Source organism: Pogona vitticeps, chromosome 2 (assembly GCF_051106095.1).
Source record: "Pogona vitticeps strain Pit_001003342236 chromosome 2, PviZW2.1, whole genome shotgun sequence".
NCBI lineage: Eukaryota > Metazoa > Chordata > Lepidosauria > Squamata > Agamidae > Pogona > Pogona vitticeps.
The window spans coordinates 136219738-136235301 of record NC_135784.1 but is presented as its reverse complement, the minus strand read 5'-3'; the positions used below and the strand labels follow the sequence as shown (position 1 = coordinate 136235301).

General features: G+C 43.3%; 1 protein-coding gene across 1 annotated transcript in view; it reads right to left on the bottom strand.

Annotated features, from left to right (window-relative positions):
* The window catches only part of KIF17 (kinesin family member 17), a 33199-nt gene that overhangs the window by 11734 nt on the left and 5901 nt on the right, over positions 1-15564 (bottom strand). Inside the window, exons 4-9 of the mRNA XM_020806299.3 lie at positions 9870-10059; positions 8019-8459; positions 5149-5255; positions 3124-3271; positions 2619-2701; positions 258-391 (exon numbers count right to left, since the gene is read on the bottom strand). Of these exons, the coding sequence (XP_020661958.3) occupies positions 258-391; positions 2619-2701; positions 3124-3271; positions 5149-5255; positions 8019-8459; positions 9870-10059 (1103 nt within the window). The remainder of the gene's footprint in view (positions 1-257; positions 392-2618; positions 2702-3123; positions 3272-5148; positions 5256-8018; positions 8460-9869; positions 10060-15564) is intronic.

Genomic DNA, 15564 nt, shown 5'->3' with positions numbered 1-15564 from the left:
CATTGCTAGTGTCTAACTCCTGACATCCCTTACCTTTGATCATGAGGGTCACGTGGGCTAAAGTTCAATTATAGGGGGTGGGCGGGCACACCAGTGCCATATCTCTATTCTAGATACTGTTTTTCAGACTTTTTACCCTCAGGAGCCACCATCATCATGAACTTATTTCCTGATAAGTGTGTTTTGGGATTGGGTTAGGACTTTTTGGTGTTGCATTGTGTTGTGTTGCATTGTATTGCACTGCATTTCTCACTGACCTGGCAAGCACTTGTTGATGGTTTACAGGCATAGGTTGTTCCTCAGCTGCATCGGTCCCTGGTGTTCCTGGTCTGATTGTTTTTTCTACTTGTTGGGTCACAGCAGGGGCAGGATGTTCAGCTGTGTCAGACTCCTGAGCAGAAGAGGACATTGGAGGAAGCCATTTTGAAAGCATGTGATATTTGAACTCAGGGATACAAGGCTGATTCACAGTGGAACCCCCACCCACCCCCTGAAGTATAAAACTCAACATTTTGCCTGTCTCCTAGGAGGGACTGGGAAGAAAGGGCCAAAACGGACTCATCCACCCTCCAGTCTCAGATATGGCCTGCTGACGCACTCTACATACTATGCCTTGACACTAGGACTGCTGGCTTTGCTGCTGCCATACCTCAGTCCCAGCCAACCAGCTGCTGTGCTAAAGGTCTGGGAGAAGACCATTCTTTTTCCAGGCACAAATCTGATGTTGCTAAGCAACCATGAACTGCTTCTGCCCCCAGACCAACAAAACAATTAAGCTGTTGGCCTCATGGTGTTCACTTGAATTCTTCAGCCAGTTTAAGGTGAGACCTTTCCAGAGAGGTGAGTGCATTGCCATTTTACAAAGAAGTTTAGTTAACATCTAGCATTCAGAACTGGAAAAAGTTACTTCTTCAGACTACAGCTTCTAGAAATGGTCCGTGACATACTGGCTAGGGAATTCCGAGAGTTATAATAAAAAAAGTAACTTTCCCAAACTCTTTGAATATTATATTTGATTATGCCATTTCAGAATGCTTTGTTAGAAGTAATCAGATACATAGAATGAAACCATCTTGGATATTAATGCCAAAAGTACTATGCATATATACTGAGAAATAAATCTAATTGGCCAAAATCAATGGGGATTTTGTGAGTTGGCCCCTCTGTAAGTTCCATTGATTCAAATGGGGCTACTCTAACTATAACTTATTATGCTTAAGTAAGTCACAGTCAGAGTAGGCCTACTGAATCAATGGAACATATGGATAAGTTGACTTACCAAATCCTCACTAATTCATGGACCTACTCTAGCATGATTTACTATGCCAAGTAACAGAATTTTGGTCATTGCCTTCAACAGATTGTCAAATTGCTTCTGACCATTCAGAAAACTACTCCATCATTTCTACCTTAAGGGTCTGGTTTTGGTTTTGTTTTTTGGTGAAAAGGGTGGGGGGACAGAAGTGGCCAAACTCTTATTGGTTATATACAGTGGTGCCCCGCTTGACAACAATAATCCGTTCCAGGAAAATCTATGTTAAGCAAAATCATCGTCAAGCGGAAAAAAACCCATTGGAATGCATCGAAAACCAGTTAATGTGTTCCAGTGGGGGAAATACCTGCTCGTGCAGCGAAGATCCTCCATAGGGCAGCCATTTTGGGATCCCTGTCTTGCGAACAATCGGTCCGGAAAACAGTGGGGAGCCATTTTGCGAACCGCTGATCAGCTGTTTCTAATCATCATTTTGAGAAAAATGGTTCCCAAAGCAGGGACCAAATCGACGTTAAGCGGAAAAAAACCATAGAAACATCGTTTTGCGATCGCTATAGCGATCGCAAAAAAGTCATCATAAAGCAATTTCATCATCAAGCGGGGTCATCATCAAGTGGGGCACCACTGTACACCTGTGTAAGTGCAACAGTGTTAAACTCCTGCAGCAAATTTCCACCAAATAAGGATTCGTTTGTCAGATCAAAAAGGTCAGAATATAAGTGCCAACTTGTCAACAAGGAGTGGCAATTCACCACTGCACTTCCTGCTACTGCACTTACATGGGTGTAAATAACTAATAGAATTCTATCAAGGGGAGTAAAAACACAGCAATGTTACAAACGGAAGGTATCTTCTGGACCCAGTAAGATTCTGTGAACAAGGCACAGTGACCACATAATAAAACCGTAATTTAGAAGCACTTCAGGATACTATAAGTGAAGTGTTTAGAGCAGTGGTCCCCAACCTTGGGCCTCCAGATGTTCTTGGACTGCAACTCTCAGAAGCCTTCACCACTAGCTGTGCTGGCCAGGATTTTTCGGAGTTGAAGTCCAAGAACATCTGGAGGAGTTTGGGGACCACTGGTTTAGAGGACTCTAAAAATATTATAGAACAACAGTAACCATTAACTGTTAACCTCATTCCCATTCTCTGAAACAAGGTTCTGTGACAAGCCTTCCCCCCTGAAAGATGCTATGGTGTGTATGATGTAGTGTCCCTGGCCGCTCATATAAAGCACCATCCCACCCCCTGCTGTACTATTGCAGAACTATTTTGAAAGGAGTGTTATGTATTGCCATTGCTATGTCTATTTCATGACTTGAAGAAAGTTTATCCTCCAAGATACCTTGGCTGGCACTTCAGTTTTTGCAGCAGGGCCTGCAGGTGAAGGAGTTTGGTCAGCAACGGCTTCCAGAGGCTGGGTGGTTTCTAAAGCAAACAAAAGAAGAAATACAGAATAAGCAAGAAGCACCTCTAGGCTTGAGACAGTTGTTTTTAACAATCGTGCAAGGGGTTTGAGCAACATTCTGCTGGGTCTGAATTCACACTCAGAATTCTCTTGGACTAGGTATTTATTTCCTCACTTAAAAAACTTCTACCCGACCGTTTTGTAAAATCTACAGAATGGTTTACCGTGAAAGAGTGAAAAAAATGATGATAAAATAATAAATAGTATAGTAGCAATTGCATTAAAACCTATAATGAAAGACTATAGTACAAGAATCCCTAGAGGTTAAATTCCGTAGTCAGGGCTAGTGGCTATACCAACACTTTTGTGTATGTATGGAATCTGCGCAAACAAGTGTTCTGCTTGGACACAACCATGCTTTCCACATCTGTTCCATCTCTACCTCCTCCTTTCCTGAGCTTCTCCTCCAAAGTGTGGAACTTCTGGTCGTATGCATTCCTCAGGGCACTGATGTCCTCCTCAAGCCGGACCCGAGACTCTTGTTCAGCTTCATAATCAGCCTTCAGCTGAGCCAACCTCTCCTCATACTCCTGAAAATGCAACCGTTAAAAAGAAGAAAGGGACATCCTGTGACAGGTGGCAAAAATTAAAACAGAATGGAAAACCTCTCCTCCATTCCCCCCAAAAGGCAAGCAGAAAAGAGGATTTCTGTTTCTCAAGATCATCAAGCAGTTAGGTAAAGCACAAAGGAGGACGCCCCTTAATGAGCCTCAGAAATAGAAATCTTCCTTGCTGCTTGCCTTTGGAGGGATGTGGGGGGAATTTTCTCTTTCCTTTTAACTGTTACTGACTGACACAGAGCATCAGAGATGCTTTGCAAGGGCTTTTAAAAAAGCCTTTTCAAAGCATTGCTTCTGCATTAGGAACAATTAAATGCAAAATTTAATTGTTCCTAATGCAGAAGCAATGCTTTGAAAAGGTGAGTGGCCTCTAAAGGTGAGTGGCCAGGTAGCTTCCCATTTCTCAAAATCATTATGCAGCTTCAGCAAATGGACAGCCAGCTAGCTGCTTTCATTCAATCCCAGCAATCACAGATACTGGAAGTAAAGCAAACTGGAGTGATCCTATCCACACACAAAAAGCAATAGTCTCTGACAGGGACCGCAAAAGGTATGGGTAGGCATAGATCACAGGTGGGCTGGTTCACAATGGCACCTACGTAATGTGGCAACAGGAAAAGGAGCAAACCAGCCCATCCCCAACCTGGACCAAAGAGACTGCACCTATAGACTAATGATCCGATATGGCTGACAATGTACAAAATGAATCGCCCAGAGTAGACACGTTCTAGTTGGGTGGTATATAAATGTAATAAATAAATAAAATAAATAAATAAAATCCTTTTCTGTAGCTAAACAAATGATGTAATTTTTGGAAGCAAACTGCCTCAAATTAAGAAATCACTATCAGTTGCACACATGTTATACAACTCAGTATGCCACTGATAATGTCTGTGGTGATTTCTTAACTCAGGGCAATTTGCCTTTAAAAGTTATGCCATTTGTGTTATACTAAGAGGATTTGGGCCAGTGTTTTAAATAAGTCACAGAGACAGAAAAATTTCAATGCTGATGCCCTGTCTAGTAGAGTTTGAAAGAATTCCGTTTTTTGCTATAACTTCCAGGACACCTCAGCCACTGGCCCGGCTGAATGGAAAAATCTCGAAAAGTCTAGGAACTTTAGTCCAAAAAGAACAGAATTGTTGGCCTGTAACTGTAAACTCAGAATATGGATCTCGGGCGTACACCGAGACATCTCCAGAACATTCAGAACTTAGTAGCAGTTGGTGGGAACTCCGCCTCACTGGGAAAAAAACCCTGTTTTGAGTCCATTAACAAACAGTGATATCAGGAAACAGAAGGTAGAAGAGGAGGCTGTGTGAGTTCACAGCTGACTAGAGGAAGAACCAGAGTTACAGGCAAGTCACCTGCTCTTTGTTATGGTCCCTGTGACTCTTACATATGGGAGCTTGAAAAGCTCATTTACTGGAGGCAGAGAGAGGAATGGAATTTCACACCAGTATTTCAGAAAGTACTGCTTTCTCAAAGGCAGTATCATTCCATGAATGTACATTCAATTCCACGAGCATAGTTACCTCAACAGTATTTCATCTCAGAGGAAGAATAACTATGGGAAGGAAAACAAGTACATCAGAGGGAATGCACACTCCCTTTAACTTCTAGTTTGGCCTTGAATGATATAAGGTTTTGGTTGTTTGCTTGATTGTTTGGTTAGTGTTAAAAAAGAAATCAGAGAAAACATTAGGAGGAGCCTCATGGATTACAGTTCAGCTAGATAACCGGATTACACTAGAGGAATGCAATTCTACCACGCGTCATATGCAGATCCCTGCTAAAAAGACTAGTGAACATCTCCTGCCCCATGGCAGAGGCTATGGCCAACTTACTTCTCGAATAAGCTGTTTTTCTTTCTCAGTAGCTGCTTGGGATTCAGGAGGAGGTTCTGGCTTCACTTCAGGCTGAGTAGGCTCAGAAAGTAATAGTGGAGACACGTCTATAAAAGCATGAGAGAAAAGGGTAAGTACTTATTACTTGGCTTAGTAGATGGGCCCGGCTGCATTGTTGCTCTGCTCATCCTTCTCATGTGACCCCAATATTTAAATATTTATTTGTAGGTGATGTTTTAAATGTTCTTTAAACTTTACTTTATTTAACCATGGAAAGTGTGTGCAAATGTGCAGATGACTGGGATTTCATAGTTTCAGCCTGTATATCCGTTGAAAAGAAATCAAGATTTTCCAGCACTTGGAATACAATATTGAGTTTCTAGGGAAATCCTATTTCATGTAAAAAATAGCAAATGTCATCCCAGTTATAAGTGTCTAGTGTAAGCCCATGACTGTAGTTATATCAGGGGCATCTCTTGGCTAATGTTTATGTCACTGATGTTGCTAGAGAACAGCAATGCAAATCGTTGCCCCCTGTTGTGTTATAAATGTTATCCTTTTTTATTTTTGCAAAATAATCAGAAACAGTGGCTGAAACTTTTGTTCCTATAATTTATGCCACATAAGGCTGAACAGCAGTGATGATTTTCTGGAAATTAAACATTTTTAATTTCTCTCCCGAAGGCCCTGTGGCTTCTGTGAAATTGCTTTTGCAGTTGAGAAGCTGTAGGGGTTGTGTAGTGGGAAGGAAAAGTCTGAAATTACCAAAAGTTGCTGCATCTGGTAGCTGTGATTTTTGATAATTAAGGACTTCCCTCACCCCCGCAGGCCCCATAGATTTCCAGCTATGAAAGGGATTCCATGGGCCATTGGGATCCTCATGAGAGAAGTTGGAAATTTTTATTTTCTGAAAAATCACTGCTGATGTCATCAGCAGTGGTGATTTTTCAGAAACTGAAGATTTCCAACTTCTCACATGAAGGTCCCATGGAATCTCTTTCATGTCATCAGAATTATGCAGTGTAAGGAATCATTACAGAATTTCAGCCAATATTTAGAAGCTTAAGTGGAGGAGGAGTGAATCCAAGTCCCCAGCTGAATGGGGACCAAATGGAAAGGCTTCAGCCACTGCCTCAGCTAGTATCCAGCAGCGTCCCCAACATAATCAGGCTCAGCCATAGTGGCAGGAGTCAACATCCAGTTCCTCACCATGTTTTAGTCCCTTGCCTTTGCTACAGAAGCAGATCACAGTCCCAAAAAGACAAAGGATCTCTATACAGGAAATAAATCATGATCCGCATCAGATCCCTAGCAAGGGTGTGCTGGCCAGGGATAATGGGTGTCCCAGACCAGCACTACTGGAGAGGGCTGCCTTGGAGAGGACTGCTCTACCTTTTTTGTTCAAATCCTGGTTAAGTGCAATTATGGCGAGCATGAGGAGGAAAGTCCTCCTTCCTGGAGATGGCAAAGAATCTCATGACTGATACCAATATAACTACGTACTGCCCAAAAAGTGTGGCGGAAGGCACAGGTAACCAGACCTTAGTCAGAAGTCCATGGGCTGTTTGTAAAGATATTACCTTGCTAGTGACTACCCTGCAGGTTATCCCATCGTATATGATAATTACCAGCCCGCCTCTAATTACCAGCTCCATTCCTGGGCAAGTTCTTAGAGTGGGTGGGTGGTGGCTTCTTAGCTCCAGGGATTCCTGGATGAGATGGATTATCTAGATCCATTTCAATCTGGCTTCAGGCCTGGCTATGGGATGAAGCCAGCAATGGTCCCCTTGGAGGATGATCTACACAGGGTGCTGGACAGGGGGAGTGTGTGCCGTTGGCCCTGCTGGACTTCTTGGGGCTTTCAGTATCAACTGTGGTATTCTTCTGAGCCATCTCTCTGTGATGGACCTGGCACTATTTTACAGTGGTTCTAGTCCTTCCTATAGGGAAGAAAACAGGAGGTGGTGCTGGGGATTCATATTCAACCCCTGGCCTTTGGCCTGTGGTATCCCACAGGGTTCTGCTTTGTCCCCCATGCTATTTAATACATACATGAAACAGCTGGGAGAACTTGTCTCGAGTCTGAGCATTCGGTGTCACTAGTATGTGGACTGCACCCAACTCTACGTGAGGCTGCCTTTGGAAAATGTTACAAAACTTCAGTAGGTCCAAAATGCTGCAGCCAGATAATGTACTGGGGCTGTTACAGCAGCTCCACTGACTACTGGCCTGATTCCAGTCACAAAGTACTAAGTGCTGCTTTTGACTTATAAAGCTCTAAGTGGCTTGGGTCTGGGCTACATCAGATCCTGCATCTCCCTATATGAGCCTGTCTGGGTTTTAAGGTTATAATGGGAGGCCTATCTCTCTGTCCCACTATTCCCACAGGTTTGTCTGGTGGGAACACAGGAAAGGGACTCCTCCCATGAGAAGCTAGACTAGCCCCATCTTTGCTGTCCTTCCAAAGGCAGGCAGAGACCTTTCTCTTCAGGCAGCCTTTCTCTTAGTGACTGGTTGTGTAAGACAGGGGTCTTAAAATGGGTCTCTCTCTCTCTCTCTCTCTGTGCGCACATGTGTTTAATGGGATTTTATAACTGTTTTTATCTACCAGTTTTATTACTATATCTGTGTAATTCTTTTTTTAATAGTGTAATAGTTTATTGTGTTTTAGCTCTTAATGTTGTTTGTTTTTAATACTGTAAGCTGCCTTGAGTCCTTTTCAGGAGAAAGGCAAAGTATAAATGAATGAATGAATGAAATGAATGAATGAATGAATGAATGAATGAATGAATGAATGAATGAATGAATGAATGAATGAATAAATAAATAAATAAATAAATAAATAAATAAATAAATAAATAAATAAATACTCATGCTCATCTGCTGTGCCAGAATAGCTTTGAGCTTTTTGATTTCCTCCTGGTATTCCCTCAGCAGAGCATCCTTGGGGTCTTCATTGATGCGAGGCTTGTTCTGGATGTTCTTGGCTCGGTGGGCATAGCGTAGGGTGCTGAGACTCTCATCATAATTGTTGTCTGCAGGAGACAGGCAGGCCACCATGAGTGTCTTTGTGTTGCCACCAAGTGAGTCCTGCAGCACCCGGGTGAGTTTGGAGTCTCGGTAGGGGACATGTCTGCATCTTCCATCTGCCAAGGCTGAGATGACGTTGCCCAGAGCAGACAGAGACAGGTTGATTTTGGTGGCCTCTTTGAGGCGCTCCCCAACAGCTCCAGTTTTGGATTGCCGCTCACTCCCAGCCAGGTCCACCAAGTTGAGTTTTGCAGCTCTCAAGTGATCTTGGCCTCTCTCATCTGCAAAGGAAGAAAAAGCCCAGGATAAGCTGAATACTTTGAAAGACAACTGCCAAACTGCTAGGTTCTCTTAATCTATAGGCAAGATGAGTTGTATTCTAACACATCTGAAGGATGCCAAGTTGAGGAAGGCAGGTCCAGGGTAAAGCAGTAGCTTGAATTATATATTAGCAGTGAAAAGTTGCAAATGTGAAGCATTCTCCTCCATTGGTGGTTGTAGGTTTTTTGGGCTGCTTGGCCATGTTCTGGAGGTTGTTCTTCCTAACGTTTCACCAGCCTCTGTGGCCGGCATCTTCAGGGGACAGGAGCTCAAACTCTGTCTGTGTTCTGACTCCTGTCCTCTGAAGATGCCAGCCACAGAGAACAGTGAAACGTTAGGAAGAACAACCTTCAGAACACGGCCAGAGCCCAAAAAACCCACAACAACCATCTTCTGTATAGGTTTCTCTTTCGATTTATGCTTTTTAATATGGGGAGGATTTAGAAAAATCATTTCTAAACCTTCCCCCTCTAAGGTCCACCTGACTACTCAGCACTCCACCACCTCATTTTTCTACAGGTGCAAAACAGGCCTCCGTTCCACCACTTGTTCTTTGCACATAGCTTTCCTGGGAAAGAAGCAAACAGGCACCGTCCACCAGTTGTATCCTAGCATCTTCTATGACACTCAAGAAAGATTCTGGGGCACATTTTCGTTTGAAGATTTATGACCTGCCATGTAGCTCCATAAAGCCTCCCATGTCTAGCATCATGCTATATAACTGGCTGCTTGCTGAGTGGTTAGCCCAAGAAATTTTCCTGCTTGACAAAGGGAAACAAATGGTACCCCTCACTGAAAGTGCATCAAGTTATTTTGGAACGTGAAGCAGAAACCCCCATGCTTATGCCTCCTGAACACTGCGAGTAATATTATAAAAATACAGTAACAATGAACATTTTGCTACTATTTCATGAGAATCAAAATCTGCTACCTGAGGTATCTGCCTCATTGTACCTAAAGGGAGGTCCTGACCTGGCTTGTGACAGAATATCTAAAGACAGGATAGCAGACAATAATAGCTATATCCTAGTGCTTTAGCTTCTGTAGTCTTTATATGTGAGAAGGTGGGAACGAGTTTATTTTGATGGGAGTTAGGCTAGGATACCTTTGCTGGTTTGGTTCCTGTTTCACCCAGTGGGAAACAGACACAGTTGTGACTCTTTATCTTTTGCCACCAGCTGTGCCAATATTTTATTCTCCAGAAAAAAACACAGGGAAGCTCAAGACCCCAGTGTCGGCCAACTGTTACTCTGAGAACCCTGAATACCTGGAATGATAACAAGGTGCAGAATTATAGCCTTTCAGAACCTGCTCCTGTTCACAGGTATTTGTCCAACTGCTGATCTATCCAACCATAACTCAGCCTTTACCTGTGACACAGATCTCCATGTGGATGGTGAAGACAGAGTGAGATCGGGAGGAATCCTTGTTCATCAGTGTGTAGCCCACAGCTCGGTTTCTCCAGCCTGTTTCCATGACGCGTTCACACTCAGCAATGCTGTGCACTGTGTGCAGAGAGAGGCCCTTCACATAAACCCCTTTCTCTGGGTGTTCCTTCAGCTGCACGGGAAACCAGTACAGCAACAGTTACGGAGAGGAGGGGGGAGAAGAGAAACATCTGAACTAGGAAATTACCAGAGAGTCAATGCAAGAAGAAGTCGTATATGCAAATAGCACCTTGCCACAAACCTTGTGTTCTGTAACTGAGCAGCCCCACACCCTGAAGAGGTGCTAGAAACATGCTGGGTTCCTAAATCTCTCCTTATCTGCTGTAATTAAAGTGGCAACTATGGTATTATCTGAAGAATCTATCAACTTATTCTTGACACTGTCACCACTGACATGGTGCTCCACATTTCTCAATATGGTAACACAACTGGGGAGGGTCGCCAAACTATGTTTGGGCTATAATACAGTTCGTTGAATGAACACATTGGTCAAAATCCTGTTAGCAAATCACACTGCAGTAGGCCAACTGAATCAATGATGATTTAGTGAGTTAACTCCTCTGTAAGTTCCATTGATTCAAATGGGCCTACTCTAACTACAACTTACTATGCTAAAGTAAGTCATAGTGTAAACTTATTTGAATCAACAGATTTTTGGCTATAGTGCACATGGAGAAAACCAGATCCAGTCACTAGGATCTGTAGGGGGAAAAATCTGAGGAGGAGTCGCATGTGAAACTGGAAAGCTCCAGGGCAATCTTGGGTTACAGTCCCTAAAGTTTGACTCAGTGCAGGGCAGGGTCATCTGTTAATATGTTTGTTCTTATGTGTGATAGAAGAGTTTCCATTCTTGGGATGAGAGAACTGTGAAGACTGGGAGAAGGAGAGTGGTCCATTAGGTGCAATAATCAATAAACCAGTTGTTCTTCACCTTTCCTTTACAATAGACCCCCTTTAAATAACTTTTGTTGCCGCAGAGCACCAAGACTTAACTCAAGATTTAAAACCCTAAAGTGCATCAAATATTTATTTCAAATTTCTCATGGAGAGTCTTCAAATCTGGAGAGAAGGGGAAAACAAGTTAATCTGTTAATGCACACACGGCTATTACAATATTTTTATTGGAATGATTCCATACAAATTAAATATGTTATGACTCTGCTTTTGTGCAATTACAGTGCAAGATAGTGGATATGCGAATTCTTTCTAAAAATTGTTCCTTGATATTGGCTGACATATCATCGATTCACTTCATAACTGTGTCCTTTGAAAAAGTACAGTATTAAGGAAAGGCCCTTGGCAACTAGGGCAGAAACCTAGTTGATCAACGCAGAAACCATGATTTTTGTAGGAGGTACAGTAATATAAATTCTTAATCTATTGTGTGTGGTTTTTGTTGTTTGAGAAACTTCAAATGAGGTCCTCACTGCATTTTCATTGCTATAATCAGTTGCAGTCTTTTTTACCATTTTCTTGCTTTCCCACAGCTCATCCTCCTTACTTGTGAAAAAATCAATGCTCTTTGTGATATGTCCTTTACGTTTCGTATTGTGATGTCTTCACAATTTTGATGGTCTCATGGCATCATTGGACAATATCTCATAATACACACACAGTGGTAGTTGCTTGTCTTCGGGACCTGTACACATGAACCCAATCGACAGATATTCCTTGCTATAACAATGACACTTTTTAAGATGATTGGAAGAAGCTTCCTTTTGTTTTGAACAGGATGCACCCTCATCAACAGCATCAGTTCTTTTATGTTTCAGATTCAGCTAGCAATCCATTCTGAGGCTCAGCCAAAATGTATTGTTATGAAATTCACTGCGATAATGTTGAAAAGCCACTTTACCCGACAATGACCACATAGTTTTATTAGTACAGTGGTGCCTCGCTTTACGATTGCCCCGCATTATGACAAATCCACTTAATGCCGATCTTTTGTGATCGCAATTGCGATTGCAATTGGGGAATTTTGCTTTGCGATGATTGGTTCCCTGCTTTGGGAACCGATTCTTCGCAAAACGATGTTTTTCTAACAGCTGATCGGCGGTTTCAAAATAGCCACCGGTGATTAAAATGGCTCCCCGCTGTGTTTAGGGACGGATTCTTCACTATACAGACAGCGAAAATGGCCGCCGTATGGAGGATCTTCGCTGGACTGTGAGTTTTTACCCCACTGGAACGCATTGAATGGGTTTCAATGCGTTTCAATGGGGTTTTTTATTTCGCTTTATGATGTTTTCGCTTAACGGCGATTTTCCTGGAACGGATTATTGTCGTTAAGCGAGGCACCACTGTAGAAATAGAAGAAGAAACATGATCACGAAGCCCGTCTGAACAATCACTCACACTAACACTAACTGACTCAAACTCTGTATTCTCGAAGGCTTTCATGGCCGGGATCTGACGGCTGTTGTGGGTTTTTCAAGCTCTTTGGCTGAAAATCATTATGTTAGACTGCACAGGGAAGCCATTGAAATCCTTAAACACCAGCAAAGCTTCAGCAAAAAAGAGGAAAGTCTAAAACTTAACAAGGCCTGGTTCCCAGCACTGAAAAAATACAGCCTGCAAAAGGTCAACGAACTATACCCAGCCACAAGGGTAGAGTTGCACAAAAAGACCAGCTAAAGACACCCATCAATCACAGTGACAGATAATCTCTCCCCCTTATCACAACAATACATCCACAACAAAAACACGCTGATCATCATTATCACCCTATCTCCTGAAAAGGACAAAAGCTGTTCCCACAGCTATAAATACTCAACTATCCAACAAACAGCAACAGAGCATGGACAGAGTTCCTACACCAGTCCTCTGAAGATGCCGACCACAGAGACTGGCGAAACATCAGGAAGAACAACCTTCAGAACACAGCCAAAGAGCCCGAAAAACCCACAACAACCATGACTCAAACTCTCTTCCTGTGGCTTCCGGTTTTCTGTGCAGTAACAAGAAATTTCACGTGCTGTCTCTCAGCCATCATTCACTTGCATGTTCTCAGCGTAAGCAGAAATATCAGTTATTTCCTATCATACAATACCCAATTTTTACTTTTGTTTGTTTTTAATGGAGGTAATAGGTTAGAAAAGCCAAGATTTACACAAGGGAAATTAAGATTTTGTTCTACGTTTCCTTCCTTCCTCCTCCCTCCCTCTATTCCTTCCTTCCTTCCTACCTACCTATTTTAAACTGGAAAAGATCACAAAATTTCTTTAAAACTTTGTGGACACCCCCCCCCCAATAAGGACAGTGTGGCCCCTCAAGGTTCCACAGGCAGCAGGTAAAAAACTTGTGCAATAAATCATATTTAATAGCAAAAAGGAAACAAAAAATGGCTGGAGATTGTTAGGTCCCTAGCAGCTACTTTTCTACCTACTAACGCTTCCAACAGACAGGATGAGTTTTGGTTCGAAATTCCAAGCCCCATAAACATTTCTTCTGCATTCCTACTATGCTTTTCAACATTAAGACTTTTAAAAATGATTCTAGTATGGTAGCTTGCATGGATATTTTGCTGAGGAGTTTGGTTTTTTTGTTTGTTAGTTGGTTTTGTTGGTTTTGTGGGGGGGGGGTTGTTTTTTTGTTTTGGCTGGGCTTTCTTTTGGTCTCCCCCACCGCATGGCCTGGGGGTGGTACCTAGGGGGTGGGGCTTTTTACTTTAAATGAGGGTGTCCCAGGACCCTGGGCCCTTTTCTCTAGGAAGCTGGGCTGAGAACGAAGGCCAGGTATGCTTGCATGGACATTTTGCTGAGGATTTGGGGGGGGGGGCTGGGCTTTATTTTGGTCTCCCCCATTGCATGGCCTGGGGGTGGGGCCTAGGGGGTGGGGCTTTTTACTTTAAATGAGGGTGTCCTAGGACCACTCTCATTCAAATTCTCTGATTCTATCTCTGACCCTAATATGGTAAATAGAAAAGCCAATTAGAATTGCATACACCTGGGAGGCAGGAAAGTTTTAAGGGTCGGATCATACTTCTGCACTATTAGAGAGCAGGCTAGGTAGGTGGGGCTTGTCAGCCATGGAAGGCAGCCCATCTAGGAGAAGGAAAACTCCAATTTCAAACCTCCACTGCCTTGTGGCTATATCCACTCACGGAAAAGGCTTCAGGGATTAACCTAGAGGCAAATCCGGAGCTGGAGTCCTGAAGGCAGCTCGTGTCGTTCTACCAATTCCTGCGACATTGCTGGAACCAGTTGTATTGGCTCTTGCCTTTCCATTGGACCATTTCAGCAACGTGGACAGGGGGGATCTGCTGCTTGGGTAACAGCCTATCCTCCATATTATTTTACCCAGGTTTCATGCTCTGGAGAGGATGCTCCTTGATACAGAGCACGTTACCATGGTCTCTCAAGACTGAAGGATGCCTATGTATGGTAGTGGTTTACAGAATTGCCAAGTCTCAGGGTTTGGACTAGAGATGGTTTTCCCACCTCCCAGCCAATAACTCACTCACCCGTCATAGTACACCCCTCTCCTCCTCCTGTTTGACCAGTCCCCAGCAGGAGCCCAGGTTTGCCTGTCTTGCCTCCTTGTCTGAGGGGCGATAAGACCAGGAGGTGGGGCAGGGAAACCCATGCTCCTGTAAGAGACTAGCAGAGAGGGGGGGGGGGATCCACCTGGAGAGGCAGGGGATGGAAACACACAAAACTTGTGGTGCTGTGTGTAGGAACCAGGGATTTGTCCTCCTTTCCTCTCAGGATTCCCCAGAGAAAGACTAAAATCTCAGAAAAAGGATCAGTTTGAGGTGACAATAGATATTTTCTGCATGATTTGATAAGGTTTGTTATTTATTTTGCCTCCAACCCCGAAATCATGTCTATCAAGTTCCACTCTGATTCACAAATGCTCGTATCTCTTGGTCCCGTCAGGCTCCTTAGCTCCCATTCTCTAACCCCCAGCCCACTGAGTCTTATATCCTAGCCTTCAGGAATCTCAAAACCCTACGTACCTGCAAGTGTTAATACCTCTTATTCTGACAACTGAACAGAGGTTATATATAAAAGAGAAGGACAGCAATACAAACAGGAAGAAAGACCAACACTTTGGACCACCTATACCCGGGAAGAAGAAGGAGTGTGTACTGATGGTGACATGGACCTATAGAGAATACAGTGGTGCCTTGACTTACGAACATCCCTACTTATGACCATTTCGAGTTACAACCAGCTCTAGCTGCAAAATTTTGCTTCTACTTGCAACCGGAGCTTCCACTTACAAACAGAAAAAGGCAGGGGAAAAAGGAGGGAAATTAACTGTAGGTGGCGATGAGGCTGCTTCTTTGTAGCTCTTTCGCCCCAGCAGTTAGAGAGTGTGCATCATTGGAAGCTTGGGACTGCCTCCTTCTGCTTCTGAGAGTATATGTGTGTGTGTTTGCAGGGAGGTTTTGGGCTGCCTGGCAAGGTAAGGTGCTGTTTTCTGCTTTTTAAAACTGTTCTGTGTGTTTTTGCAGCATGGTTTTGAGCTGGAGGGGTTTATGTTTCTGTGTTGTGATGGGTCTTGGGGGGGTTGTTTGTTTTTTTGGGTTTTCCCCCCTCCATTTCCGATGGGTCTTGGGGGGGTTGTTGCTTTTTGGAGTGTTTTTTCCCATTTCCGATGGTCTTGGGGGGTT